The 27,676-nt window shown below is 33.8% G+C and overlaps 3 protein-coding genes across 6 annotated transcripts; 2 read left to right on the top strand and 1 right to left on the bottom strand.

Moving 5' to 3' along the window:
* Window positions 1-5,939: 5,939 nt before the first annotated feature.
* Window positions 5,940-7,608, top strand: LOC126972656 (mitochondrial assembly of ribosomal large subunit protein 1). Its single transcript, XM_050819539.1, has 3 exons — window positions 5,940-6,456; window positions 6,767-7,027; window positions 7,347-7,608. Exons 1-3 carry the CDS (start codon window positions 6,207-6,209, stop codon window positions 7,514-7,516), a joined length of 681 nt encoding a protein of 226 aa, XP_050675496.1. The 5' UTR covers window positions 5,940-6,206; the 3' UTR covers window positions 7,517-7,608.
* Window positions 7,609-7,684: 76 nt separating this feature from the next.
* Window positions 7,685-10,151, bottom strand: LOC126972654 (cyclin-Y-like protein 1). Its single transcript, XM_050819537.1, has one exon. It carries the CDS (start codon window positions 9,844-9,846, stop codon window positions 8,836-8,838), a length of 1,011 nt encoding a protein of 336 aa, XP_050675494.1. The 5' UTR covers window positions 9,847-10,151; the 3' UTR covers window positions 7,685-8,835.
* Window positions 10,152-15,867: 5,716 nt separating this feature from the next.
* Window positions 15,868-25,164, top strand: LOC126972636 (apoptotic chromatin condensation inducer in the nucleus). 4 transcript variants are annotated; one of them, XM_050819503.1, is made up of 7 exons: window positions 15,868-15,987; window positions 16,069-17,875; window positions 18,040-18,247; window positions 19,567-19,711; window positions 22,719-22,831; window positions 24,361-24,454; window positions 24,703-25,164. In XM_050819503.1, the coding sequence occupies exons 2-6, from the start codon at window positions 16,074-16,076 to the stop codon at window positions 24,448-24,450; spliced, it is 2,358 nt and encodes a 785-aa protein (XP_050675460.1). In that variant the 5' UTR covers window positions 15,868-15,987; window positions 16,069-16,073; the 3' UTR covers window positions 24,451-24,454; window positions 24,703-25,164. The 4 variants fall into 4 exon arrangements, with proteins under 4 accessions (XP_050675460.1, XP_050675462.1, XP_050675459.1 ...); XM_050819505.1 differs by having other exon boundaries at window positions 22,719-22,847; XM_050819502.1 differs by having other exon boundaries at window positions 24,361-25,164.
* The last annotated feature ends 2,512 nt before the right edge of the window (window positions 25,165-27,676 follow it).

Below are 27,676 nucleotides of genomic sequence, written 5' to 3'. Positions count from 1 at the left end.
TTCCGCCAATATTTGTCTTTAAACAATTCGACACGTGTTTCGCCTCTACACGAGGCATCCTCAGGACGTGTTGTCTCGCCAAAATCTGGCACGAGACTGAATCAAATGAGCCGGAAGCCGCTCTTTTATACCCTCGTCCCATGAAATGACGCGCTGTGATTGGTCGGCTGTTGTGACGTATTACCCCCGGAAGAGATACGTAACAAAGGTGACGGGACTAAATTTGTTTGTTCATTCAACAATGTAAACATGTTATTTTTGTGTTTTAAACCTTCCCTTAAAACCATCTATCCCTTAAAACCATCTACCTGACCCACCCGCGTACAAATCTTAAACGACTTCATGTAAAGAAAAACATCCCAACACTAGAACAACACATACAAGAGGTATCTGATAGCTTCTACAGAGGGCTACGCCAACTGAAGGACGGAATAAACCCCGCCCTCCGGTCGACTTGTAGTCGTAAGTCACTCACAGAGTACTGCCTCAGCATAAAACGTTATAAACATGCATTACCACATCACAACTGGTTAGAGCTCACAGAACACTAGCGTATACACACACACACACTCACGCACACAGAGTTCTAGCTAGGTCTGAGTAAATGTAAAACCAATATATTGTAAATTGGTTTAGTTATAAGAATTTAATAACGGCGAAAACTGGCCTCCTATTCCCTCTCCCTCCTTCCCTTTCCCAAGATCCCCCCCCCACCCCACACCCCTCTTATATTTATATATTATATATGTATGTATACATATCTATGTATTTATTTACCTTCGTTTTTAAGTTAGTTTTAAGTTCTAGTCATTAGTCTTGAGTTAGGTTAAGTGATAGCAAATAGCCAGCTTTTCCCAGTTTCCTGGACCCCCCCCCCCCCCCTACAAACCTCATGTATTAGTTTTTAAGCATACTAAAGTTTTATCCCTCAATACGTAGATAGGGTTGTAGAAATAAGTTTTCTGATACCTACATATATAAGGCTTAATTGTAAATTGCTTTAATAAGTAGATTTAAGTAATGTTGTATATATACTTTAAGATCAAATATAAAAATTTGGAATTAAATTTTTTTTTTTTCATTTTATGCAGTCTCGTGCCAGATTTTGGTGAGACAACACGTCCTGAGGATGCTTCGTGTAGAGGTGAAACACGTGTCGAATTGTTTAAAGACAAATATTGGCGGAATTAATACTAAAAAAAACTCAAATCATATGTATAATTATGGATTTCCGCAAAGTAACGCCTACTTCAATAAATTTTCTTTATTTTGGACAAAAAATAGTTTAACTACATGTATTTTGTCATGGTTTTTGTGGGTGTTGAACCTAATACCAGCTATGCCTATAATTGCTGTCATATTGAAAATTCAAGATGGCGGCTGCAAACAATTATCAACTTTTTCGTCGCGGTTCATGGTTTTCGAGGGTGCAGAAATAGACAGTGCTGTCAAAATGTAAATCCAAGATCGTGGCTGCATGAAATTGACAATTTTTGCGTCATGGGTATCGTTTTCATAGTTTTCGAGGGTGCTGAATTAGATAGTGCTGCCAAATTTGTAAATCCAATATGTCGGCTGCAAGAAAATAACAACTTTTTCGTCATGGGTGTCGTTTTCATACTTTTGAGGATATTGAAACTGATGCTGTCAAAATGGAAATCCAAGTTGGAGCTACATGAAATTATCAACATTTTTATCATGGGTGTTGTTTTCATGATTCTCGAGGGTGTTGAAGCCGATAATGCTGGACTTTTGAAATAAAATTATGTGTGCACCTTCGTCCAAGTTGTTAGAAATGAACACGAGATTGAACATTTTGTTTATGCAAACAAACACCTTTTCTGATGAAAATGACTAAGATAATATTTTGTTATTTTTTTCATATGATCGCAATGTTCGCAAGGCACGTGTAGGTAAGTATTTTTTCAACAAGGCTTAGTTCCCATAATGTTACATAATATGTCAACTGTGCCACTACCCTCCATAGTTTGTAGGCATGTATTCAATTTTGCAATGGATAATTTGTACTTTAAAGCACCCAATGTTTGAGAAAGCAATAATAAATATCGGGTGTTTATGTTCGTTGAATCGCAATGTTAGTGTTAGCTTGTTATCAACGGGCCAGATTTCAATCCCAATATTATAATAAAGTCAAAGCAAATTCAATTCATTCAAATTAGCACCTTATTTCGTTGCAATAATGTTCAGTCTATAATTCGGCGATGTATTTTGTTTTAGCAATTGAAATGTAATTATTTTGCAAAATGATTAAAAACCTCAAGCTTATTACTTAATTTTGTTAATTTAAAGGGGCACTTACCTGAATTATGACACTCTATCCATTTTATGCTTGGATATTTTGTTATTTGTACAGTTTATCACTGAATACTTTATCATTGCGTGGCATTGTAATCAATGCGCGGTTAAAACACAGGTGAACTAAAACTCCGCCTAATAAACGCGTGGCAGAGTTTTGCTTCAGACAATAATTTTTGAGTGTGATTTTGAGTCTAGTTGTTTATTGTACGTCAATGAGTCAAAGTCAAAAATACTTTATTGACACATTTCGTTTCCCCGATACCTTCATTTTTCCCAGAATGGGGATAAAACCGCCAATTAAAACTAATTTGCTTAAAATATGAGATTTTATTTATTTAGAGCAATAGGCTATAACCAAAATCGATATTGTCAAAAAGGAATACATACTTAGGTATAAGTATTATATTAAAAAATATTTTTCAATTTACACAATTAAAGTTTGCCTTTATCGTATCGTATCCCCGAGAACACTCCTATACTCCTTGAGACTAATTTGTTTGACAATTAAGTCTTAAGTGTGACAGTTTCAAAGTCAAAGTCAAATAAACTAGCTCACGAAAGTTAGCCCCCCAAAAATTTTTATTTTTATTTTTATACTTATTACATCGTTAGTTCGCCATTTGTTCTTGAATGACCTCTATAAAGATTTGTTTGTTCTCGATTTATTTATTTAAAAAAAAATTATTAAAAATGTGCCCTTAAGTTAGCCCCCCCTATCCCATTTTTTATATTTTTTTAGCAATACGGGTCAATAAACCTCTGTTTATGATTGTTCATGTATAACAAATGTTTATAATATTAATTAATTGTTTTTATTTGACATTGTTTATTTTTTAATTAATTAATTATTTTAATAACTTGAATATTTGTATTCTAAATACTTGCACTGCGCATGCGTCAACGTTACGTTTAGACTTTTAGCGCGGTCTTTTTGAAAATTATAATGACAAGCACAGTCAATAAATTGAAGTTACAGGATATATTTTTACAAGTATATCGTTATAAATTTGAAATTGTGATTAAAAAATGAAATTACAAAATTGTGATTTATAAGCAAAAATAATTATTATGAATTTTAACTAATACAAATCTTGTATATAAAATTCTTGGATAAATTATTATCAGTCAACAATATTTTGAGTGTATTTTTCAATTTTCTTAGCGGGAAATTACAAGAAAAATTGATTTTCTTGTTAAATAAATTGATTTTTATGAATTCAAATTCGATTAAATTTTTTGTTCGATTCAACATAAACAAAAGTTTCCAAGAGGTTAACTTTGAAACATGGACCACCAATAATGATTGTTTGTAAGAATTATACGTCGTTAATTATTAATTAGTCGATTAATGTATGACATTGTAGTTAACGATCGAAACATCGTTATTATTTTTAAAAAAATCTGAATCGTTTCCAATCAATATCTCCTACTGAAAAAAAGTAATAAATAATGATTAATTTTATGATTCAATATATCTTGTCGTAGATGTTAATTATCGTTGTTCAAAGAATTGTGGAACTATTATTATGATTTTTAAACAATTAAACATAAGTAAAGGTATATACTGATTTACAAGTGAATAAAGTTGTTTCCACACTTCTAATACAATTATAGTAAAGATAATATTTGATTTATATTTGATTGAAAATTATTTTTTTTTTGTTTTACTTACAGTAAATTAAAACTAACCTAAAATTTTTAATTAAAAAATTGTAGATCCACGTGTTCCCAAGGAAACAAAAACTATACTTTTTATTTTTTTCACATACTCCAAATTCAGTTAAACCACTGAAGAGTTTCATCAATAAAAATCATTATATAATATATATAGATAATAATAAATAATATGTTTATTTAAATTTACAGTCAAACACAATCTCACAAAAATGTGACAAGTAGTTTGACCGCCTTGAACGCAAAGGCGACACATGCGCAATGCAAGTTTTTGCAAATTTGTATTAAGGTAATTAAAAATTATTAATTAAACAAAAAAAAGCAATTAAATGTTAGAACAAACATAATTTATTAAAGAACAAACGTCAATATGTATTTACAAACTAATATTGAGAGAAAAATATTAATAACTTTGATTGCGGGGGCTAACTAAAGGGTATGTTTTTAATTAATTGTTTTTAAATAAACAACAAAAGAACAAACAATTATTTATAGCAAACAATTAAGAACAAACTACGAACTAACGATATGCGATATTGAAAATTCAAAAATAGTAAAAAATTTATTTTTGGGGGGCTAAGTTTGATGAGCCAAATAAACTTTATTCAATGCAAAGAGTATAATTATATAGGGAAAAGAGAGCCCTCTCTACGCATTATGAGCTGTCTTTTTGAAAACTAGCGCCATCTGGAGATTGGCCCCGAAAATAACTATATAAGCTCGAAATTATAAAATTCATTTTTATGTTGTGACGCAATTAAATAACTTGCAATTGCAAGTTTTTACCATGTTGAAATTGCGCGTAGAGTTACTTATTTAATTTTGCCACAACATAGAACATAAGGGATAGATTTAGTAGTGTCAATATGTAAAATGGAACGCGAGAGCTACATACATGCGCTAACGCTAGAAGTAGCCGCCATTTTATGACCAGTGGGCAGTGACACAAATAAAGAAAAGTTGAAAGGTTTCAAAGCGAGTGACAGCTGACAAAGCTTTCATTTTCTGGCCAACTAACAGATCGGACTACAGTCTTCTGAAAACGTCACTTTAAGGCGTCTGTCCCACCCCTGATTCAATGGCTTAAATTAAGTGCTTTCGAATCGTAACTACAAATATTTCTTTTAAATTACTAAATTTACCACATGTCCGTAAAAAGTTAAGCTCGTGAGAAGAACATAATATATGAAACTCAACGGCCACTCTTTTCCATCAAATAGAGTATTTTACAATGGCTATATATACATAACAATTAATATCTTATATAAAATTCTCGTGTCACAATGTTCGTTCCCGTACTCCTCCGAAACGGCTTGACCGATTCTCATGAAATTTTGTGAGCATATTGAGTAAGTCTGAGAATCGGTCAACATTTATTTTTCATACCCCTTAATGTTAAGGATGGTCCTAACGAATTATTTTTTCTTAATTTTATTGACATTTTGTTTTAAATTTGTTTGATTATGAGTCAGCATTAAAAAATACATACAAATTCAAATTTTCACCCATCTACAATCAACAGTTACTTTTGTATCGCGATTTTAATATCGGCAATACAACGTTTGCTGGGTCAGCTAGTTATTATATACATAAAAAATTCGTTTGTAAGGTGCTGCATCCAATATATGAGTCTTGTTTAAATAATATAAATTATTTCATAAAAAGTAATAAAGAAATAACTGTATTTATAAATAAAAATTATCGTATATTGGATGCATCAGTTTTAGAGCTTGAACTCATTGTGTGTGTGTAAGGATGCCTCTGCGTGAACATAATGGTCGTGATTACTGTCACAATTAGTAATTGTATCTAACAAATATAATAATGTATTAACTATAACGGGTCGACCTGGCACCACAAGCAGCACCCGTTCACGAGTTGATCATTTGAATTTTAAAATATGACATATTCTGTGACATTTACGGTATGTTTATTTTTCAAAGCCGTAATAAATTAAAAAAAAAATGTTTATTTTGTCCAAAGGCTTTGTTGGTTGTTGTGCTATTTTGTAGATCTTCGTATTTTATTATTATGAAATAGGAAATTCATGTGTACAAAGTAGGTAATAAGTTTTATAAACAAAAATAACATAGGTGTCTTTTAATCGTTGGTAACTGGCTTTCTGTTGAAATGTAAATATTTCATCTGTAACTTATAAAATCAGATACGTAAATTGTAAAATTAAATGCTGACCCAGAGATTTGGTTTTTAAAATGAATAAACACATTATTAAACAGTGTATTAATCTGACAAAACATCAGAAGATTAGGCAACTTTACTCTAGCTGTTGTCTACAAGTCCCTCGAAACCCTCAAGGTAAAACTACTCCAGGGTTTGCTAGCAAATACCAGATTATATCAGAAAAGAATTCACCTATTATTGAACACACAGCTGACGAAATACATGCTACTGATAAGTTATATCCAATAGTAAGTGATGAATTTGATGGAATTAACCTCAAAAGTAAGTACCTATACACCAATAAAGATCTATTGAAATCTTTATAACAATATTTTAAAATTTATGGACTTTCAACTAATAATTAAAATACCTTATGAATTGGGTACTCAATATTATTTGTCAATAGATGACCATTCTTATTGTCCTTAATAGTTTGTAAATAAATTGTGAATCTTGTCTTATTTATCTTCATCACATGTTTGAATCCTAAGGAATAATTGAATAGATAGTATGTATTTTTTTTAATCTTTATTATATACAATTGAAAATATAATTATTCCATTATTTAAAATGTGAAATACAATTCTTGCAGGAGGAACTAATGGTGTTTTTGAAATTGAAGACTTAGTTGAATTACTACAAAGGGAAAATTCAAGAGATATATTTGTTGCAAGTGTTCCAAGAGAGTTAAACTATGTACAGTATATTTGTGTGGTTAGTGCAAAAAGCAAAAGACATTTAATAGCATTAGCTGAATTTGTTAGAAAGGTTTATAAGAAGAAATGCCACAAATCAGATTATATACCAAAGATTGAAGGGAAAACTTCTGATGAATGGATGGCTATAGATTTAGGTATATTTAATACTTTGAAAATTATTTACTCAGCTCAATCTCTATCTAAGGGTATATATAGGTGAATCACTCTAGCATATTAATATACAATTTTTTTTTTCTTAACACTCTTTTGAAATAGAACTTTGTAGAATGCCAATCAATTTTTAAGGCCCCCAACTGACTCTTGGATCTTTTTATATCATTTGGTTTTATATAATCAGCTGAAATTAGTTTTACTTAAATTTTGAGCATTGGGGAGAATCAAACAAAATCAGCTGAAACATACTTCAGTCTGTAAATAGATCCACATTATTTATATCTAACAATTAATTTACAGGTAACATAGCATTACATATATTCTCAGACAAGGCAAGGAAAGTTTACGATTTAGAAACACTTTGGTCAGTTGGACCTGAATATGACCAGAAGATAAATAAAGCGAGTGATATTGTTGACATGCTGGAAAACTATAATACCTACTTGAAAGATTTGAAACCATTAGCTTAGTACAATTACTTTTTGTACTATATACAGAATTGATGAATAATGTACATAAATAAAAATGTGTTATTCTAGAAAAAATAAAATGATTTTATTCACTTATGATCTTTTCTTCATTTTGACATAATTCTTATTATACATTATAATTTTAATGAAGTGAAATGAAACTCTAAATGAAAGTCTCATATAAAATGTTTATTCTTAATTACATTTAAGATACAATGTGTTTCAGTTTAAAATTTACAACTAAATAATAATCACAAAATAAATCTGTAATATTAAAATTAATCAATTCCTATATTGTACAATAAAAATAAAAAATACTTATTGTATTCCCAACTTATGTATTTTTTGCAGAGTAATGATTGACTAATTTATAATATTAAAATTTGATTATAATATAATTTGGCATAATTGATACATTCCTACTCTCAATTTAAATGCAAGTTAGTGATATATTTTAAATGACTTTGAAACCACAGGTTTGGTTGTGTTAGCATTATTTGCACATAACATAATATTAACAAATATTATCAACAGTTAAAAGTTTAAAACCAACATAATTCTCAAATATAAAACATATTGAAAAAAATCTGTAGTTTTTACTAGAAACTGTATAAACCTGCATTATGCAGTCATAGACATACACAGTGTAGTCGGACAAATAATTCACATTGTAAGATATTATAAAACAATACTAATCTATAATAATTATTCTAAGCAAATCAGCTCTGAAAGCACGCTTATAAAAGTGCTTTTTTTAAATATTGATTAAATAAAATGGAAGCAAATAGTATAATAAGTTACTAAAGGAGGTATTACATTTTACAATACAAATATTATTGGACCACAAATCTACAAGTCTTTCAATGTAATTATTAAAATTGATATTAGAATACAATTTATTCAGTTATTACAGAGATCAGATCATCAAATTAATATAAATACTGGATTCTATTTACAAACAAGAATGTTTTCAACCAGTCATATAATAATTTAGACTAGAAATATTCAAGTTATAAAAATTTTTTATCAAAAATGTTTGAAGTGTTTGTTATTAATGCTCATAATTTATTCTGTCATGAGTGATGTGTTTTGTATTGGACGGTACAAAGGCCAGTATGCATACAAATTAAAACAAATCATGTTAATTCCTTGTTTTGCTGACAAAACATACCATACTGATTTAAATACCTTGTGTATAATGAAACATTATTATATGCCTGAAGAATTAGTGCAAAATTGATAAGTTACATTTTTTTTTTTAATATTAAGAATTTTGATTATCAAACTAACAAATACTATGATTATATCTGATTAATGAATTATGACAGAATGGCAACACTACGCCTCACAGCAGCACCAGAATTAACATTGTCTAAACTAGACCACTTCTTCAGGCCGTTTTTAACCACTTCAGCAGCTATTTTGTCCTCCATCACTCTTGACATAGCTTCTAGTTTTTGTGCTCTTTCCTTGCTTAAAGGCTCACTTGGAAAGGCTAAATCATTAGCTTCAGCAAGGGTACGTAAGTCAAAATAATATTTAGCATACACACTTGATGGTACATTTATATTAAATTGTAGCATCTCCAAGAACTGTCTTTCGAGCTCATTCATATCTTCTACAGTTATATCTTTTAAGATTTGGCAGTAGTCTACATTCCAGACTGCTTGATCATCCCAAACTTTACTGGCAAGTAGTATTGCTCCCAAAACTATTCTTTTCCAGTTTGAAGGTGCAATATCTAATTCAGCACATATAAGAAGTCTCTCTAAATACACCAAAGTAATAATTGCACACTCTGCTGTTAACTGAGCAGCATTGAACAATGTTCTGACAAATTTGTAAATCTGTTTATGTTCAGGATTATATCTGTCATAGTCATCATTTACTCCATCCTTACTTAAAGGATGCAGCTTCTCATCAAATATATCTAACCTTCGTTCAGAAGTTCTATTCTTTATGTGGTAGTAGATTGCAAGAGCTACACATTTAACAGTGTTTTTTAAGTTTGGTTGAGAAACAGTACTGTCATCTAAGTAAATAGTGGAGCAAGAACTGCTTTTCTTCAATTTGTTTTCTGCAATTTGATGTTGACTTCGTTTTCGAGTGATACCATTTTCAATGGAAGCCTTTGATCTCTCCATAAAAATAGTGCCTGCAATTGGATCTTGTGATGGGTCAATATCCCCATCGTCAGGTTCTCTTTCACTTATATGTTGTATATTATTTGAACTGATTTCACCTTCTGGTAAGTAGTCCTCTAACTTTACAATGTCTTTTCTAATGGGTGATGGGCTGCGGTAACAACAGCAACTATTTTGGTTACCCATATTCCTTGAGATAAATTATTCTAGTTAAGGTATTGCGATTATCATTATGTTTATAATACTACCTAAGTACTTTTAATAACAAATACTTTAGTAACCGAGTATGACATAATATTTTACTGATTCAATCTGAAATATAAATGTAAGTTTCTCGTATGTGTAGTTGAAATTATTTACAACTGTCGTAAAGCGATGAATTGAAAATATCTACGTCAAATTACTTAACGTATGCACCTTAACATCTTTACCGTAAATATTTTAGAAAAGTTAACCTCGATAAAAATAAAACAATAGTCTCATTAATGTAATAAATATGACAGCTGACATTCACAGCTAACGTTCGCGGTTGGCTCTTGGTCACAAGTCGTAACCATAGATTTTTGATCACAGAGTACAGTTAGCTGAAATTTGCAATGTGAAAATATTAGTTTGTTTTATTTTAGGTTTTATTATATGCACTCAGTTTGAATATTCACATTGGTAAGACACTCTCCCAATGCAACCAGTCAAATCCCCCTATTCCCAGCATAACTTCAACTTGTCATTTAATTTCTCAAACACATTATCAGTCTCAATCGCAACAACAACCATTTTGGCAAAATATTTCACAATCAAAATTAAATACTCCAATAGGTAAGCGTATTCCTCGTGCTGCGAGGAATACTGTAAAACAGAATAAACTTAAAAAAGCCATCAATGAAAACTCAGAATGTGCTTGGGAGCAGCTGCTATACTTTCCCTTTCAGGTTCTACATGCCAATTCCAAAAATAAATCGTTAACATCCACACTTAAAAATAATTGTACAACCAAGGCTCCACAGAACATAAATTTTACTTCTTCAAATACTTTTAATAAGAAAACTTATAGACAACCACCGACATCAACACGCTCTTTATCCCTGAAAGTCGAGATTAAAGTGAGTGATGGGGACCTGAAAGGTGCAGCACAATTATAATTCTCAAACGACGTCATTGCGCCTGATTCGCAAGAAACCTTGAACGCCCTAAAAGAGAAACATCCTTTATCAGCAGCACCTCCTCTCTTCCAGCCTGCTTCACCTCAGTTACCTTTGCAGGTCACAATTAAAGACGTTAAGACAGCGGTGATGTCTTTCAAGAATGGTTCGGCTGGAGGCCTGGATGGCCTTACACCGCAACATATTAAAGATCTCGTCTTCGGTTCCACTGGCGACACCGGCCGAACCCTCCTGTCAGATATCACCGCTTTAATAAATGTCATGCTGGCAGACAAGGTACCCCAAAATTTTGCTTCCATTCTGTATGGTGCCAACCTATGTGCTTTTAAAAAGAAAGATGGTGGCATCAGGCCGATTGCTGTAGGTTGCACCTATAGACGAATAGCTTCCAAAGTTTGTTGTAAATCTATTATGACTTTGTCTAGGATTTGGTTCGAAAGGAGGCTGCGAAGCTGCAGTACACGCGCTCCGTTCCTTTTTGAAAAATGATGGAGGTGATGTGGTCTTGAAAGTGGATGTAAGAAATGCCTTCAATTCTGTAAGTAGATCGAGCATTTTAACAGGAATTCGAAATTCGATTCCAGAAACATTTAGCTATCTTTGGCAATGTTATGGTTCGGAGTCAAAATTATTTTATAGGGACAATGTTATCCAGTCTTCTACTGGTTGTCAACAGGGTGATCCACTCGGACCGGCAATATTCAGTCTCGCTATACACCCAATAATTAATTTACTAAACTCTAAATTAGATATGTGGTACTTAGATGACGGCACTTTAGGAGGTGATACAAATACAGTTCTAAAAGATCTCAGTTTTTTGATAACAAAGTTTTATGAAATTGGCTTAGAGCTAAATTTTTCAAAGTGTGAACTTTTTATCTCAAATTTGATACCTTTTGATAGAAGAGATGCGATAATTAAACAATTCAACGTTATTGCCCCAAATTTAAAAATTATAGAAAAGCAATCTCTTCGCCTTTTAGGTGCACCAATTTTGGAAGAGTCTTTCTCAGCATATATAAATGAACAAAATTAAAAATTTGAACATTATTCAGACCGCTTACTATCCATACATTCCCACATGGCCTATCATATAATGCAATTTTGTCTTTTTGTCCCCAAGCTAACCTATGTTCTCCGATGTTGCCCTCTTTGGAATCATGAGATACTTTTGTCAAGTTTGGACGATTCTCTACGAAATTTACTATTAAAAATATTAAATTGCTCATTATCTGATATTTCTTGGTGCCAGGCTTCTCTGCCTATTCCTTTTGGTGGAATTGGCATCAGAAAAATATCAAGTATATCCTTACCAGCATCCTTATCTTTTGTTCATAATGTCAGCACTTTATATGATAAAATTATCTCCCCGTAAATAGGGTGTCCCCTGCCACTGGTGTATGCGGAAACTACTAAAAATGCTTGGAAATTTGCCTGTCCAAGTGAAAATTTCCCTTTAAACATGCGATCACTAAAGCTTTGGGATGAGCCACACTGCAAAATCATTCAAAAAAGGATATTATTATCAAATCACAATATTTCGGATCAGGCTCGTTTTATTGCTGTTAGCGAACGAGATTCAGGGTACTGGCTTCAGGCCACTCCTTCGAGTAACATAGGGACACTTCTCAATCGTAGTTGGTTTACGCCTGGGTATCACTAGAACAGTTCCCCATATGCGCCGCTACTGAGGCAAAGCCTTGGTCACCATGGCTTATCTTGCCGCCGCAGTGCGGGCCGTCTTTCACGCCATGCCGCCTTAAACGACGTCTTGCGTCGGGCCTTTACTACCGTCAACATGCCGGCTATCGTAGAGCCGAGTGGAATTTCACGTGATGGTGGTAAGAGGCCTGATGGCATAACGTTGATTCCTTGGAGTCATGGAAAGCCACTGGTGTGGGATGCGACTTGTGTGGACACGCTAGCCCCCTCTCATATTGAACATTCATGTAGAGCGGGGGGTGCAGCGGTGGAATCTGCCGAAAACCTAAAGCGGTGATGGATACATATTTGTTCCCTTTGGGGTGGAGACGATGGGTCCTTGGGGTTCATCGGCACAAAAACTCGTAAAAGAGCTATCCAGGCGTCTAACCGATTTAACAGGTGACCCAAGATCTGGTACGTACCTCTGTCAAAGGATAAGTTTGGCTATTCAAAGAGGTAACGTTGCCAGCTTCATGGGCACCTTACCTGCCGATAGCAATCTTAATGATATTTTCTATTTGTAATTAATTAATTTTGTTAGATTATTTAAGTTTTATTTTATTATTATTTATATATATAGCGTTAGTAATTATTAAGTCAAATGTTATAATTTGAATGTGTATTTAATCTTTTCTCCAATAAAGTAACATTTCTCAGTTTGAAGTATCAATTGTGAAATTGGTGCTTCATGAAAATCAATATGACTTACAATACGTTCGCACGGTGCAATTTCAGTTGATCAACTAGCTTTATGTTTCCTTAATCAGTTTATTTATACGAAAACACCTAAAATTGTAATGAAAAACCTTTAATTTGTAATTCAAAGAATTTCAATTTTATGTAATAAAATAACTGGACGCTATAAAGCTCAAATTTAAAATGTTTTTGTAGTAATTTCTACGCAAAAAACCGCTAACATTATATTATTTTAGGTTTCGAAACGCAACACTTAAGGTTTGAGTAAGAGAGACAGACTTACGCAACGACTGTACAGCGTCATCTCTTTCTGAGACCGAGGCCCACAGAAAAATTGCTTTCGTTTATTCTTCCTTATGCGATTCAAACGTCATTCAGTTAAAGACACTTCATGGTACCAATCTTAGCGATTCAGTTTAGGTACCATTGGAATTGAATCGCTAATTAAAAGTTGATGGTTGGCCTTCAGGTCTCTGTCGTCGCTCCTGTTGGAACGTCCGACCATTACCTGTGCCTTTCCGACGCGCACGTCGCAGACCACCAGCGACCCGCCGCGGTTGGCACTACAAGTGAGCAGATTGAGATAATATGCGTTCCTTTTTTGCATCCTACCCTTGGGGCAAAGTTGGCTTTCCTTCGGATGATCTCATTGACCGCGCCGTTGCAGTAAGTGACCAAAGCCCTGGTTCGATGCAATCGAAAAAACAGGCGTATCGAACTTGCGGTGTTGGGGTCAATCATTTTTCGTTTGATATAGTTTTCGTGTAAGCTACCAAGCCAGCTAGCAAGTAGATTTTGAAAGATAGTTATTTTTACAGTAGGCCACCTAGATTACGAGAGACGAATTGAAGATAAAAAAATCTTATCTACTCTTATATTACCTTTATAGAGAAATTAAAGAGAAGAAAAACTCTCTTGCTTTCAATTGCCGCCACCCATCTATGTGTTAGATATACCAGAAGATCACCTGCCGACCGGCCACGGCGAAAACCATACTATCGGTCGTTGATAAACTGTTTCTTCTGCATATCAATGATATGTTGGACGCCAACACGGGCTATGCAGGTCTCTCGAGGGAAATTGTCGACTAGTGCCGGTAGAAACTTGTGTCTTTTATCGAGTCCTGACTTGAGAAAGTCGCGGAATGGGGTTCATTGAACCTTGTCAAATTTAACCCCAAGAAGACTCAAGTTTGCGCGTTTACCACTAAAAAAACCCCATTTTTCGAATCATCGCTCTTCGACAACACTTCCCTTACAACCTCGCCTAGTTTTGGAATTCTGGATCTCGAAATCGCGATTGCCAATTCCGCGGCTATCTGGAGAGCAAAGCTAAATTGGCTTCGAAGAAACTGGGCGTCATAAGTAGAACACGGCAATACTTCAAGCCGGCCCACATTCTAGCGCTGTACAAAGCTCAGGTCCGGAGTATTGCTGTCATCTCTGGTCTGGCGCACCCCAGTATCAGCTTGATCCATTTGACCGCATGTAACGCAGAGCAGCTAGAATTGTCGAGGACCCAGTGCTCTGTGAACGGCTGGATTACTTGGCGTTGCGTAGAGACATCGCTTCATTGTGTGTCTTCTACCGCATTTATCACGGGGGTTGTTTCGAAGAGCTGTTTCACCTGATTCCTGCCGCTAAATACCACCTTCGCAGGACATAAGCTTGAATTTCATCTTTACCATTTGAATGTGAGGCGTTGTTCTAGAAAGCGGTTTTCAAGGATCTTTGTTTCACGTACAAGCAAACTATGCGATGAGTGTATTTGTGCGGTGTTTCCAGGACGATACGACATGGGTACCTTCAAAAAAAGTGGGTCGGCCGGTAACGCTCCTGTAATTCCTCTGGTGTTGCAAGAGAAAGTGAGGGACAGTGATCACTTAACACCAAGTGACCCGTTCGCTCGTTTGTCCTGCTTTTCCATAAAAGAACTGTTGAACCTCTGGGAATACGAAGAGCTAGCGGTTAATTATGCTCTTCATGATTTTGGAGAGCAGAGAGATAATAGCTCGAGTTTGCTCGATCCGAACTGTCTCTTTTTATTTGGATCGGATGGACAAAGGCTGACTTCCACGAGTCAGGGACTACACCTTTTGAGTAAGAATGTCGGAATAAACGCATTTGCACCGGCGCGGTCGTCAAATGCCCTCCGGCCCGCTCGACTTTCTTACGTCCAAAGAAAACAAAGCTCGTCCAACAGATTTCCGTCTAAACTGTAGTTCAGGCATAGACCTTTGGCACCGTTGTCATCAAGAGTCGAGTTGGAGGCAAAAAGAGAAGAAGGTTTCTCTTTTTGCCGTTTTGGAGAGGTGCCTATTGATGTGTGTTGCCTTGTTGAATCGATACAGAAATGAAGGAATATTGGATGGATTTGTAACATGCGAGTCCTTCTTTTTAGATGGCAGCAATGTATATATTATAATAATGGAACTTATTTTGATTAAATAATAATGTTAATTTGAAAAAAGCAATTTAATTTTTGCAACAAACTTTAACCCCTAATATTTCTGGTTATCTATTATAAACAATAAATACACAGGCTCGCTATTAGGTATGTAAACCAGTGAACATACTTTTGACGATGGCTGCATAGCTCTGCCTTTGCCTATCCCATCTTAGGGAAAAATAATAAAAAAAAATAACAATATGGCGTCGAAAGCGTTTATGGCGGCGTGCGTATTGTAATAATTTGCTGTCTTTTAATGTAATAAATAAAACTGTTAGAGGTTGTTTATCATTATTATCACACCGTAAAAACAAAGAAGGTGAGTATTATTATATAAGTCATTGCTTCCAATATAATTATTAGTTTTATTGAAAAATGTTAATTTTATGCCATCTTTTAGATAAAATGCGTCGAAAAAGCGAAAAAGCTCCTGTAAAAAAAACTAAGGGTTCGCCTGAAAAGAAAGAAAAAGAAAAAACAGTTAAATTGAAGCGAACAAGAAGTAGTCGGCGTAGAAAGCAATCTTCATCATCTGAAAATGAATCTGACGAAGAGTCGGTTCCACAACAAGAAACTGAAGTTATTAGTAGTGAACCTGTACCAGTACAGGGTATACCGGTAGAAGAGAGTCCAGAGATGTCGCAAGATCAAGTTTGGCATGTTAAAACACCAGAAAATACAGGTGATGGTGGTAAACTTAAGATTTGTCTTACACGTCCACCATCTACTCCTGAAAGGGTGGATAGATCACCGCGCAGCAAAAGAAAGCATTCACGTGCCACTAGTACCAGTGACACTGCAATTGTAGATGGAGATGAAAAGAAAAAACTAAAACATAGAACAAGGAGGACCACGGTGGAGACAAAAGATATTTCAGATAGAAACAGCACTGAACAAGATGATAGTATGGAAAAAGAAGCTGAGACTGAAGTATCATATAAACCTGAGTCTGATATTAAAGATGATTTCAAGGAGTCTATTCCAGATGATACACCTATGTCAACAACTTCTGATGATGATTTAAAACAAATTGACAAAGCTGAAGTAGTTGAGGATGCAGTAAGTAAATCTGAGACTGGCACAGCTATCATTAAATCATTGGAGGGTGATCTAATTGATAAAACATCTGATGCTGATACTACTGTTAAAACTCCTCTAAGGAATGAGGATGAAAGTTCAACACAGACCACACTAAGTCCATTGCCAGATAATTCTTGTTCTGCAAGAAAAGAAGAAAGGAGTGTGTCAGTTGAAAAATCAGAAGTACTAGAATTACATGTAGAAGATGAAAGCATGAAATTGGAAACTTCAAATTGTAATAAAGCCCAGGCAGAAGATTCTATGGAGGTTAAGGATCCAACTGAGGTTGCAGTGTCTGAAGAAGACTCTAAACAGGTAAGTATAAATGAAGATAAAAATGAAATTTCAGGGATAAGTGAGTCAGTAGATGGTGAAGCAACTTCTCTTACTAAAAATGATGTTGTAGAGGATAGTATTCAACCAGTAGAAGCGGAGCAAAGAAAATCAAGTGTTGAAAAGAACATCACTGCAGAGGAGATTGAACAATCAAATAAAGATGCAATCAATACTTGTACAAAATCTAATAAAGATATTTCTACTGAATCAAGTATAGGTTCAGAAGTTAAAAATACAGTAACTGAGGTATCAAATGAAAATTCAACAGGTATTGTTATCAGTCGCAAAAGAAGATGGGGCTCTAGGCCCAATAAGTTAACAACACAAAAGTCAATTACTATTTCAACTGAAGTATTGAAGGAAATAATACCTGATGTGAAACCTGTTGAGTTTGAAGAAGTTATTGAAGAAAAAAAACACAAACGGGTTGAAGTTCCAAACAAAGTAGAAAAGCCTGTCTTACCTAAAATAATTATTGATAACTCTGAAAATGTCGCATTGAATAAGAGAGAAAGTCTGGATAAGGATACAGAAAATGTTAAGTGTCGAGACATACAACCTACAACTGTTAGAAAGATATCAATTGTAAATGACAGTGATAACATTACTGCAAGACCTCCAAGCCCACCGAGGCACAAGCAGTCTAATATATTGTTTATAACACACTTGGTTCGGCCATTCACACTCCTGCAACTAAAGAATTTACTACAGAGGACAGGAAGAATAATTGACAATGGATTTTGGATTGATAAAATAAAATCAAAATGTTTTGTTATTTATGAGAATGAAGAGTAAGTGTCATTGTCATTGTAAACTTAATATTGTTATTTTATTTATAAAAATTAAGTACCCTATAAGGTTGGCTTATAAATAAATACAAATAATTCTTAACTAACTTCTTCAAATAATTCTTAAATAACTTCTTAAATAATATTTATCATTTTATATTTTTTAGCCAAGCTGTGGAAACTAGACATGCTTTACATGGAGTAACTTGGCCAGTTTCAAATCCTAAAACATTGCATGTTGATTTCTCAACACAAGAAGAATTTGACAAAGCAAAAGCAAATGAAGATACAGACAATGCAAAAGTGCAAACCATACCAGGAACAGTAGAGGATTGGTTAAGGGAACAAGACATGAAAAGAGAAAAAGGTGAACTGGTAAGTCAATGCCATTAAATTAAAAATATTTAGTTAAAAAGTAACTATACTGTAGTAACCAACTATATATGATATTAATTTAATTTTTAATGTCCTTGGGAGTAATGTAAAAGTGTGGTATCAGTCATACAAGTGTAGGAATTTGTATGTTTTGGAAGTTTGTGTATGAGTGATGGAAGATGTGTAGGTGACAAATACCTTGGTGTATACTCTACTTACTAAGGTAAGATGAGACAGTACTTTACTTTGTGCCACCAATAAGGTGCAAAATCAGCCTCAATTGAAAATAGTAACTACAGTGGGAGGCTCAGAATAATACTGACAACCAAATCTCACAACTGGATGTTAGACTAAAATATAAGATTCCACCTGATCAGTTGATACTTGGCATTACATAACACCTTATTTTGGAAGAAAGTTTACACCCCACATGGCCACTTTGTAGAATCAACTGCAGACTCCAGTGGGATATACTTACTAACCACAACTTAGCAGGCAGCAATCCTCATTTAATGAAAAGCCATGGAAAGGAAAGTGGGTAACCAAGTGAATGGAGCCTTACACAATAATGTGTTATATGCAGCCAGTGTATTGGTTGCTTCACTATTACAGTGTATGTGGGGTGGGGCAGAAAAAATGATGAAAGCAGAATAATATTAATATGGTACATATGAAAGCCTTGTGTAGTATGTGTGGTGTTAATTGTTTTGGAGAGAATATTATAAATTATTAAGGTTTAAAGGCATTTATTGAGAATACAATGGAAGAAAAAAGTTTTACTGCACAAATTTATAGGGCACATGTGGAAGAATATGTTGGAAAATGTTAACTTTGACATATTATTTTTCATGGCCTTATCAAATTCTTTATTTTTCAAATTATTTACCTAGAATCAGAGAGTTGTCTGAAATGAGTTGATGTAAGTGGAAGGGTAAGGTAAGAAGTAAGCAATAAGAAGGAGACAGTTGTTCAATTATATATGTATTGAGTTAAATATTCATGTCTTACAAGATAAATATGTTTAAAAAGAAAAAACAGATAATCCAGCTTAATCATAAATTCCTTTTCTGATTATAATACCGGTTTTGAGGATTAATAAGATAGTATAAGAAAACTTAATTAGATCATGATATATATATATTATTATGATCTAATATTTCAAATCATTATATTTGGGAATTTCTGCAAATGTAAAATGAAGTGAAACCTCAGACCCCCATAGCCAAATTGTGTTTTTATTTACTTATTACTAATCCTATTAATAGTTTTTTCTACATGTATTGTATTGATCTACTTATCAATGGTTTTTTTTTAATTAGGAAAGGCCATGGGAGAGAAAGATGGCTATGAGAGAATGGGATGTGGGCAAAAATGACAAAGTTAAAGAAAAAGATAAGTACCCAAAGGATGAACGGACCCCCGAAAAAAGAAGACACCGAACACCTGAAAGGAGTCCTGAACCTGGTATGATAAATTGAATACTCATTAATTATTTAATTATGATAGTATTTAATGCATCTGTACACCTTAGTATTGACGGACGAACAGAAGATCTCCAAATTACAGACTGTAATTGAAAATATTAAAATTTGCAGTCAGTACAGTACAATCACAGCATATTGCAGATGGCCATGTGGTTCTGACCATTATGTAAACACTAAATAAATAAATACAAATGTAATTACCACCAGACATACTGTTTTGGAATGGTTGTCACCTACACTTTCAGAATTTTCTACAAATATTGGTATTGGTAAAGGGCTCCTGTTTCCGCAATTAGACCACTTAGTTGGGTTTTTTGCGTGCAGTTTTAGCCAGTCATTCCAACCATCCCAGCTCCTTCCAGAAGTTCAGAACACTCCTGGGGTGTTGGCAGACTTCCTGGAGCGACCTTATATTTACTAAGTATTTTGCCTGTTGGTTGGCCACCCCAGGACATTCCAGGTTTACATGAGTGACCGTTTCATACTCGTTTAGATAGACCCTGCACCTAGTACTGTCCGTAACACTGATTGTAAATAGGTGCTAGTTCACTGATGTGTAACCCGCTAGGGTGCCGACTATGATTCGGATGTCGTGTCTATTTAGGCTAATAAGACGACGTGTCAGTTTGGGTGATAGTGCAGGAATCGCCTCGTTCGGCTGTCTACAACCTGAGACATTTGTCCATCGGGTTCTGTGTAGGTTGTTGTTGAGAGAGCGTATCCATGACCTCATTTTGCTGAAGGGTAGCGGCAGGACATTCTACAAATATACTATCTACAACATCTATACATGGATCTATAGATAGGCACTCTTAAAAGAAAATGCAATATTAGTTATTCATTATTAATGAGTACTTAATATGGCTCCATATCTTCAGGTGTGATTTTCCATCAATCTCAATCTCTTTCAAGAACATTTTCATTGGTGGATAGTCTTTTGTTAAAAGACTTCTTGAGTTGCTTTTCCAGATTAAAGCATGAACAGATGTGTGGTATTCCTCCACAGTGCGATTTTCAATGAAGTTTCTTCTACATCCAAACAGTGGCATGAGCTTCCTTGTGTGGTGTTTCTAGGAGGACATGACATGGGTAGCTTGAAAAAAGCGCGTACCCTATTTTGAAAGTCTGGCAGCGCTCCTGTGATTCCTCTGGTGTTCCAAGAGAATGTGGTCGATGGTGATCACTTAACATCAAGTGACCCTCGCTTGTTTGTTCTTCCTCTTCCTTTAAAAAAAAATAACATCTCTGTGGGTAGACCCTGTTGAACCTTGAATTTTTGAACCATCTGATATATGTCAGCTCACTACTCTAGGTATAATAAGATTCATGAAAGGAATCAATCTTATTAGCAATGAGCAGTTAATAATGGCTATCACAATAGATCGATATTGGTTGCAGTGAGACAGGACCCAGAACTTTATTAACATAAAATACAAACCATAACCATAGAATGTTAGGTAGGATCATGGAGGTTGGTTTGTTAAGAACCCATTAACCCATGAGCCACTAATGAACACTACTAACTAAAATAGTGGCTTTGCCACTGTGTTTAATTGGGTCTGTGGGCTATCCTGGAGGCAGTTTGGGGGAATCCATCACTGCACATACACAATTGGGTTTTTGAAAAAAATTTTTTTTTGTGATAAATGGAAAGATTATATATTAGTTTTATAACAATACTTTTTTTTTTTTTTTCGCAATAATTCAAAAGTTATTTCAAAATAAAAAAAAATTTTTGAATCCAGTACCGAAGACACGCCGACAACTCCCGAACAAACCCGAGCGCGTGTGACGTCATAGTGTTAGTTTTCACTCATTGCAGTTGATAGAAAAATAATAAATACAGTGTTTTGATCTATTTAATTTTGTTGTCATTATTAAATATTTAAATTTATAAGGTCCACATAAGTAATGCTAATGCATGTTTGCAACCACCTGTAGACACCATATAAAAGATTATTATTGCTTACAACATCAAAAAACTTAAATTTAATAGGAGTATAAATTACCTGCTGAAGCTGCACAGTCATGGCATTGAACATTCTGAATTTTTTTTGACTTTTCATTAATAGTTAAAGTAACTGAATAAGCTTTACTCCGAACTCGGTGTTCTGGACATACCCGTCCTTTCACAATACAAATATTATTTTTACGACTTAGTTGAACATAACCTATAGCTTTGTCGCCGTAACTCTCACGCGATGCTCTGCAATTTATGAAATAAATAATTATATTTAATGTAATGGAGAATAAATAATTAAATATTTTCATTTATTATATTATTTTTTAACAAACTTACCTTGATGCCTTGGCACCTCGAACTTCAGCAGAATTAAACCGAACGTCATTTTTTAAAAAATCGGTGATCATAAATATATCAACATCAGGAATATTATCAGACTTTGCCTTAATAAATCCTTTATCACACATAGCTAATCGAAACCAACTAACAACTCGTATTTTAGCAATAAATTTTTAATATTATTGTCTAGACACGTGTAATAGCCGTAAACGCTGTACTGTTATTAAATAGCTATAACATTATGACGTCACAACTATGGTGACCAATCATGGCGCGTTTATAGTCACGTGATTTTTATTTAAATTTCATCAATTTTTAATTGTTTATAATTAATTGAAAAAAATTTTTTTTGAAGTTTTTTGCATTAAATATCAATATTATTAATAATAAAGTTTTAAAATACATAAAAAAAATCAATAATTTTTTTTTTCAAAAACCCAATTTGACTGGTACCTGATTATGGATGCCTAAATACTCTGGAGGGACAAAAACTGTACTACTTTGGTATGGACTAAGTGCATTTTATCCCTTTTGTATCTCAACATGATACATACTTAAGTATTAGTTAATCATTGGCTACACAATACATTATCTTATTTATTATTGGTCGCAGTGAGATGGGACTACCCAGAACATATCAATATCACTTCATGTCAATTACAACGATACTTATTTATAATTACAGCAAGAAAATTCAAAAAGAAGGAAGAGGAGGCGCCTGCTAAACTTCTGGATGATTTATTTAGAAAGACAAAAACTACTCCTTGCATATATTGGTTACCGCTATCTGCCGAAACGGTAAATAAATTGTCAAGTATGTATAATTGTGACTTGACATTGGATCTTCATTAAATGAATACTAGACAATGTCGCAAATAATATACAGTTTAAATTAACTGATATACATATGTATTTTTTATATTTATAAGGTATTTTCATGTATATCTTTTATTGCAAATGAGACCATCTTCATTGCTAAGAAACTTGCCCTATTTACTTGACTCTGTCCTTATGTACTAGTAGAAATTTTTTGCAAGGCTGCATACTTGGCTGTCTCTAAAATCGGTTAGGAAAACAATTCAAATTCAAATATTTTTATTCAAAACAGGATGTGAAATCACTTATTGAAAGTAAAAAAAAAACTTAGAGAGAGAAAAAAGACTTAGATTCGCCTACCCTTTCTATTTTTCTATATCTACGTTAAAGATGTTCATCTCTCTCGCACACTTTGTTTGTATATACACTTATACAGGATGTAATCGTTAAGTGTGACCAGGCAATTATTTCGTAACTATTACAGATATTAGAAAACTTTATGGAAAGTACCTGCATTACTTAATAACATCAAGGTTAGTAGAAAGTTCATTATATCGAACAACAAGAATGTCACTTCGAAATCAAAATTTAGTACATACTAAGAAATAAATATTATTCAATTTAAAGATAGTTTTATTACTTTGTTAGGTTAATAAATATTTTAAAGTAAGGAAACTAAAACCTTTCTATTAATCCCATACTAACTGTGTGGGTATTTAGTATCAAAATTATGGATACTTCTCGTTTGATTTTTAAAAAGTAATTGATGTCATTTTTCTGATTTAGTAACTTCTAGTTCTTTCGATATCAGTATAAAGTTTTTAGATATCTGTAATGTTACGGAATAATGAGCTCGTCACACTTACAATTACATCATGTATATTGTAAGTCTATGGTTGTAGAGTTACGTGGGGTAACTGTGCGCAACGGGTAAGTGTGCGTAAGAATGCAGAGGAGAAATTTGTGAAATGTGTAGACAAATTAAAGGTTTGTCGGTGGAAAATTAGCTTATGTAAGAAAAACGCATGTGGTATCATTAGTTTACTGAAAAAATAAAATATAAAGAATCTGGTGGCATACATTTTTAATTTTCTGTCATGGCAAAGATTGACACACTGTACTTAATTAATTTTTTTCAGTCAATAATGGATGTGAACCTTTTATTTAGCATAACATTCGAAGTTATGTTATTTATATAAGTATTATTAAAATCAGTCTGCTTAGGGCATTAAAAATCCACTTAGTTCGTTTAGTTGCGCAAATTTACCCCACTCGAGTGCACACTTATCTTTAGTACAGGGAAATGGTGCGTATGTAGAATCATTCGGATTAATCTGTTTTTTTCGAAGTGTTAAGGTCTTAGATTTAACTAAGTACTCTATCAGGGACATTTTTATTTTCCTTTCATCCTAATTGTTTAATTTTGACACTAATTAACGTTTTGAAACGTTTTAATGCTTAATTGAGCACAATTGCCCCAGATGACTCTATATCTTTATTTTATATTTCAGATTGCAGTAAAAGAAGAACAGCGACGTCAGCACATGGCGGAGTATGAGCGGCGCATGCAGGAGAACCGTCGACCACACCGCAGACATTAGCATGGTCCGTCCCACATACACTTAACATAATAACATAACATAATACTTTACATGTATCACATAACACAACATAACACGCTCACATTTCAAATTTATTCTAGTTTGTCGTTTCACATTTTTTTTTCAGGTTATATAAATAGTTATTGTCTCAAAGACACTTTTGTATTAGATTTTGTAAAAATAATAGGTTGAATGAAGAAGTACGAGATAATGGAGCTGAATAATTGAATTTATTTTAACGAAATGTTATAGAAAAGGCACTTGGAGGAAATCCTATGATTTAATCTGGAGCGGTCGCTAGATCGAGAAGGTACGACGACTTTCTGGAAACGGGCGAGGAGTCCAGAAGAAATGCCATGTTGGTGACGATTCGATGTCGCCGTAATGTGTTGTTTCATTCTGCAGCTATGTGAAAAAGCCGAGACTACAGACCGCGTGGGTTCTTGGAGTTTTGGAGTCTTACTTCTAAACGTGACATACGTAGAGATTTTAATAAATCATGGAATTACATTGTTGGATGGAGGTGACTTGTCGACGACTTGTAACGAAATAGTTTCGTTATTGATGTAAAAATATTTCAAACATATTGGAGGGTGTTTTTGGTGAAAAACAGCTGTTCATACAATGTTTATTGTAGGAAGAAGTTAATTTGTGCGGACATATTTTCTCGTATTATGTAACATTTGAGTTAAATAAATATTATTAGAGTAATAATGTGGTTTCTAATTTAATTTCCACCATCAGATAAGTAAACAGTTAAAAGGTAACATTCTCGCCTTTTTTCTCTTTGGTTTTTTAACCATACATTTGTTAACAATAAATGTTTTATAAAAATTTTATGAAAAAAATTGATATCTACAAAAAAAATTTAGCAGAAGATCAAGGAGGTGTCCATATCTCTTCCATGAGGGCGCGGTGCGACTTGAAAATCAGCCAAGAATAGACTGCAGCGATGGCTCAGCCAGTGCCGTATTTATTGTAGAGTTCAGCTCTTCAAGCTGACTCGTGTGAATGGGAACTTGTTATTATATAAAGTAAATACTAGGTGTCTGTAGATTGACAACAAAGTACGGAACAATACCTAACCATTACCAACATACCTACCTAACCATTCGTAAGTTTTATGACCTAATATGTCATGTCTGCAACGAGTACTTAACCAAAGAACAAGAAAGAGTGTATCTTATATTGTCTGTCTAGATAATTTTTCGGAGTGCGTGAAGGAATTGTGTTGAAATTAAGAAGTAGGTACCTATACTAAAGTCATCGTAACAAACTTCTCACTAGTAGTAACTGTAGTAGTAGGTTCTTAAACAAACCAATCTAATATAGGACCATGTGAGTATCATATAACTTTGTGGACTCAGGTCTGTGAAACTAGTACTTAGTGATTTCTCGACAAACATAACTATTGTAGGTATATGAAGTGTGTGTGTACCTATATAAATTCTTGGTATTTAAGTTAGTTGCAACAGATTTTCGTTTCTGAATATGATAATTGAGAATAGATACAATGGAAGATTTATTTATTTAAAACAAACACAAAATCCACAGAACTTAAATTAAGTTATAATAATACCTACTGTTTTGTAGGACTTAGGAACATCTACGGATTTATAATATGTACATATATTTGATGATGCAGACATGATATTTGTGCGTGTGTGGTTTGGTGAGAGTGTGTGTGTGTGTTTGTGAATTACTCAAAATTTAACTTTCCTTTAGATACAAATTATTTAAGTTTTCTTTAGTGTTAATTCCGGCAATATTTGTCTTTAAAACAATTCGACACGTGTTTCGCCTCTACACGAGGCGAAACACTCCTGAGGATTCAGGACGTGTTGTCTCACCAAAATCTGGCACGAGACCTGAGTCTCGTTATTGTTTCGAATATTGGCGGAATTAACACTAAAGAAAACTTAAATAGTTTGTATAGTTATGGATTTCCGCAAAGTAACGCCTAATTCAATAAATTTTCCTTTAGATTTTTATTAACACTCCTTTTAAAGCAGCCTTTACTGTTATTAAAAACATCAGTACTGTTGAATTGCTTATTATAGTTGCATAGAGTGCGACAGATTACCGAATTTTCATAATAATTAGTGTGACTTGGAAAAGAGACGCGTGTCTAGTGCGAACTGACGGCACTCGTAATTGTCTGAATAGTTCAGTTAGATCTGTACTGTCGATCCTACCATGAACTATGTTATGAAGGAAAGAGAGATCCAGAACCTTGCGCCTGTCCTCAAGATAGGCGATGGTTTTCTTTTTTACCTCAAAATTCAAGTCTTCTCATGGATCTTATTGAAAATCTTAGAGAGTTTATTGTGTTGACGTTGTCCTGGATTGCGACGGCAGTTTTATATTTTAATAGTAGCACATTGGTACTTCGATGCGAGCACCACGTGTGCAAGAAATGTCGCTATATTGTTTAAAATGCTCCAATATATATATCGATCTACATACCTACTTCATATTTGAAAATAAACATTTTTATACGCTCTAAAACTTAGTATATACGTCTAGACCAGTTTCTCAACCGCCCACTTTGAGAATATGTTTTTTTCAAGAGTATTTTCGTGTATTTTTTTGCCTTCTTAGACTATATCTCAATGCCCCCTAATTTTCTCTGGGTCTTCTACTGCCCTCCCAAAAGTCTCAAACGCCCCACAAGGGGGCGTTATCGCCCACGCTGAGAACCTATGGTCTAGAGCTTGTTGCTACTAGACAACCGATGAAAATATGCCATTATTCTAAGATGCCAGGTTTATTACTATAGTGTGCGTGACAAGCTACTACGTCTTACACTCGCGATTTGTATGTAGGTAACTTTGTGTTAGTGTGCATTGCTCAAAATAGAGGCTGTTTTCACAGATGTTACAGTCTATCTAGACGTTTAAATGATCTTAGCTGTAAAATATAAAAACTGCCGTCTTTGATACCTAATATTGTCATATAGCGTGATTGGTTAACAACTGTCTCTTGTTTATTTTAAGTACCTTTCATGCATATTATTGAATAGCACCTAACACACAGATTTAGTAAGGTAACTGATGCAAGATCTTCAATTTAATTGGTGAATGAACACACACTCTGGAGTTAAAATATACTTATCTAATCTTTTTATTCTAATGACAAAGTTTATGAAGTAATATTATTATTATCGTTATCACAAGATTATTTCGGTATCGAGAGGATAATAATAATTTATCGATTGATAAGTAGT

Source organism: Leptidea sinapis, chromosome 27 (assembly GCF_905404315.1).
Source record: "Leptidea sinapis chromosome 27, ilLepSina1.1, whole genome shotgun sequence".
Taxonomy (NCBI): domain Eukaryota; kingdom Metazoa; phylum Arthropoda; class Insecta; order Lepidoptera; family Pieridae; genus Leptidea; species Leptidea sinapis.
The sequence above is the reverse complement of the archived record's forward strand: the minus strand, read 5'-3'. Positions and strand labels throughout refer to the sequence as shown.

What these genes read in the sequence shown, in the direction of transcription:
- LOC126972656 (XM_050819539.1), top strand. Translation starts at nt 6,207, where the DNA reads ATGAATAAACACATTATTAAACAGTGTATTAATCTGACAAAACATCAG. An exon ending in TGATGGAATTAACCTCAAAA is followed by an intron (nt 6,457 to 6,766) that starts GTAAGTACCTAT and finishes CAATTCTTGCAG; the next exon opens with GAGGAACTAATGGTGTTTTT. An exon ending in ATGGATGGCTATAGATTTAG is followed by an intron (nt 7,028 to 7,346) that starts GTATATTTAATA and finishes ATTAATTTACAG; the next exon opens with GTAACATAGCATTACATATA.
- LOC126972654 (XM_050819537.1), bottom strand. Translation starts at nt 9,846, where the DNA reads ATGGGTAACCAAAATAGTTGCTGTTGTTACCGCAGCCCATCACCCATT.
- LOC126972636 (XM_050819503.1), top strand. Translation starts at nt 16,074, where the DNA reads ATGCGTCGAAAAAGCGAAAAAGCTCCTGTAAAAAAAACTAAGGGTTCG. An exon ending in AAAGAGAAAAAGGTGAACTG is followed by an intron (nt 18,248 to 19,566) that starts GTAAGTCAATGC and finishes TTTTTTAATTAG; the next exon opens with GAAAGGCCATGGGAGAGAAA. An exon ending in TGAAAGGAGTCCTGAACCTG is followed by an intron (nt 19,712 to 22,718) that starts GTATGATAAATT and finishes TTATAATTACAG; the next exon opens with CAAGAAAATTCAAAAAGAAG.